This window comes from Anopheles cruzii, unplaced genomic scaffold (assembly GCF_943734635.1).
Source record: "Anopheles cruzii unplaced genomic scaffold, idAnoCruzAS_RS32_06 scaffold03011_ctg1, whole genome shotgun sequence".
NCBI lineage: Eukaryota > Metazoa > Arthropoda > Insecta > Diptera > Culicidae > Anopheles > Anopheles cruzii.
In genome coordinates this window covers 325-2,559 of record NW_026456596.1, presented here as the reverse complement: position 1 = coordinate 2,559, position 2,235 = coordinate 325, and the positions used below count along the sequence as shown (strand labels likewise).

The 2,235-nt window shown below is 44.3% G+C and overlaps 1 protein-coding gene across 1 annotated transcript; it reads left to right on the top strand.

Moving 5' to 3' along the window:
- Positions 1-753: 753 nt before the first annotated feature.
- On the top strand, positions 754-1,944 carry LOC128276903 (ADP-ribosylation factor-like protein 5B). The gene is made up of 3 exons (XM_053015363.1): positions 754-891; positions 1,371-1,481; positions 1,663-1,944. The coding sequence occupies exons 1-3, from the start codon at positions 834-836 to the stop codon at positions 1,779-1,781; spliced, it is 288 nt and encodes a 95-aa protein (XP_052871323.1). The 5' UTR covers positions 754-833; the 3' UTR covers positions 1,782-1,944.
- Positions 1,945-2,235: the final 291 nt, after the last annotated feature.

The window sequence follows — 2,235 nt, the reverse complement described above, 5'->3', positions numbered from 1 at the left end:
CTTACACAATCTTGATTAATCTATTAAATTATGTATTATCTATATATATAAAAATGGTTGTTTGTTTGTCTGTCTGTACCGCATTTTCTCCAAAACTACTTAAACAATCCGCGTGAAATTTTGCACAGCGTAGTTTTGTGACACCGGATTGTGCACGATCTGTCGAATCGTCGGCGGGCCGACGACACGGACACCAAAACGGACACTAGTCGTCGTTAGAGTGTCCCTTTTGCCGACGATACGGACTATAGTCGTCGTTAATGTGAGAAATCAGTCCGGTCGTCGGCAAAAGGGACACTCTAACGACGATTAGAGTCCGTATCGTCAGCAGAAAGGACACTTCAAAGCTGACCGTTTTGACAACGCTTATTTTATGGCTTGTGAGACTTGTTTGTTTACATTAGAACGGTGTATCGTACCGTGTGTGTTATGTGTGTTTGCCAAACATTCTACGCAGTAGGTTTCGACGGCGGGTCAGTATAGTTCGTTTCGTTTAGTTCGTTGGTTGTTCCGTGTTATGAGATAAACTAATCAACAATTATAGTTATGTGCACCGATTGATGTCTTGTTCTATTTTAGCTTCATACTTGGCCCATCGACAAATAGTAAAAACGCCGTCAAGCGCATCCGGCCAAACACCGCTGCCGCCAGATACATACACAGCGACTGTACCCGATCCAGCATGTACCCGACGGCATGAATTTGGTGTGCGGCGATATGTTTTGAATCAATTCAAACATTATAAATTTAAGTAAGGTGTAAAGAAATGTTTTTAGTGAAATGAGTATGAGTTTCGTTGCAGGTTAGACGAGTGCTGGATGACTTGGAATTGAATGAGAACGATGTGCGCAGCAACTGCCAGGGAATCCAGCCAACCAACTGGACAAAGAGGTATGACAAGAAAAGTGGTATGCGTGGCGAGGGTGTTGCAGACATTCCTGCGCCAAAGCAACTGTACGGTCATGCATGAGATAATCTATCAATCAGTAGTTCGGTTCAGTGGATTGTGAATCAGTGGATCAGTGGTAATGTTGCATTTCACTGTGTGGGCCCTTTGCTGTGAGGTCGTTAGCGACGAAGGGGCCCTGTTTTGAGCACTGATAGTGCGTTAACGCCAAAACGCGGTGTTCGTAACCCGTGACAAATAACCCAAAAAAATGCCAAGCAAGCAATTATAGTTTGTTTAATCTGGTTTTTTAGCGACACTGATCGTCGTTTGTGGGCCACACGGATTCACTGATCGTCAAACTTAACATTAAACTGAAACGGCCAACCGTAAAATGGTTTTCGTTTGATGTTCCAATTCCCCGTTGTAGCGCTAATGTTTATTGTAACTTGCTAATGATTATTTACTTCATGTTTCGTTTTAGAACACAAGCTTGTCATGGTGGGACTGGACAACGCCGACAAGACGACCATTCTGTACCAGTTTCTGATGAACGAGGTGGTTCACACGAGCGATCGGATCGAACGTGGAAGAGGTACGCACGCAGTTTACCAGATGACCAGTGGCCTCATCGTAAGCCGCTTACCGGTGGCGGGTGTCCATTTTCCTCGTTTCTCATTCATTCGCCGTGCCGCGTATTTTCGTAACGTGCACCACGCAACTGTCATAAGTTCATAGTCACAACTGGTTGTTTGTTCTTTTCACGCGCCTCGCAGATCGTGTGGAAGAATATCCACTTTTTGGTGTGGGACCTCGGCGGGCAGCAAAGCTTCGGGCCGCATGGAGCATCTACTACACAAACACAGAGGTGGGTAGGCGCCCAGACCTGCCCTAAGGACGATGGACGATGCAACGGAGTGTACCAACGGAGCACAAACCGCTTCTGACACCAAACTCATCTTTTTCATCGGATTCGCAAACATCGTCGATTGCCAGAGCGTTGTTGCTTCGCTGATACACAGCATCCGGACGCACCACTTAACCAATAGATTGTAATGCAATGCGTGCGTAGTAATAGTTAGTAATATTGTGAACCCGGCGATTGTGCGTTCGTCGCTGGGTAACGAACTAAGTTTGTACTTTTAAAATAAATAAATAAATAATTACATAATGAAAAATAATTTTACTGGTTTGCTATAATAATTTTGAATATTAGGCATGAGCTATAATTTTCAACAAAGCTTTGCCATAAAATGCTATAAAATGGGCTTTTTTGACATGTGACGAAAATGAGTCCATTGACGCTGTTTCGGACTGTCCAAAGGACTGTCCATTGGACACTCTTCGAG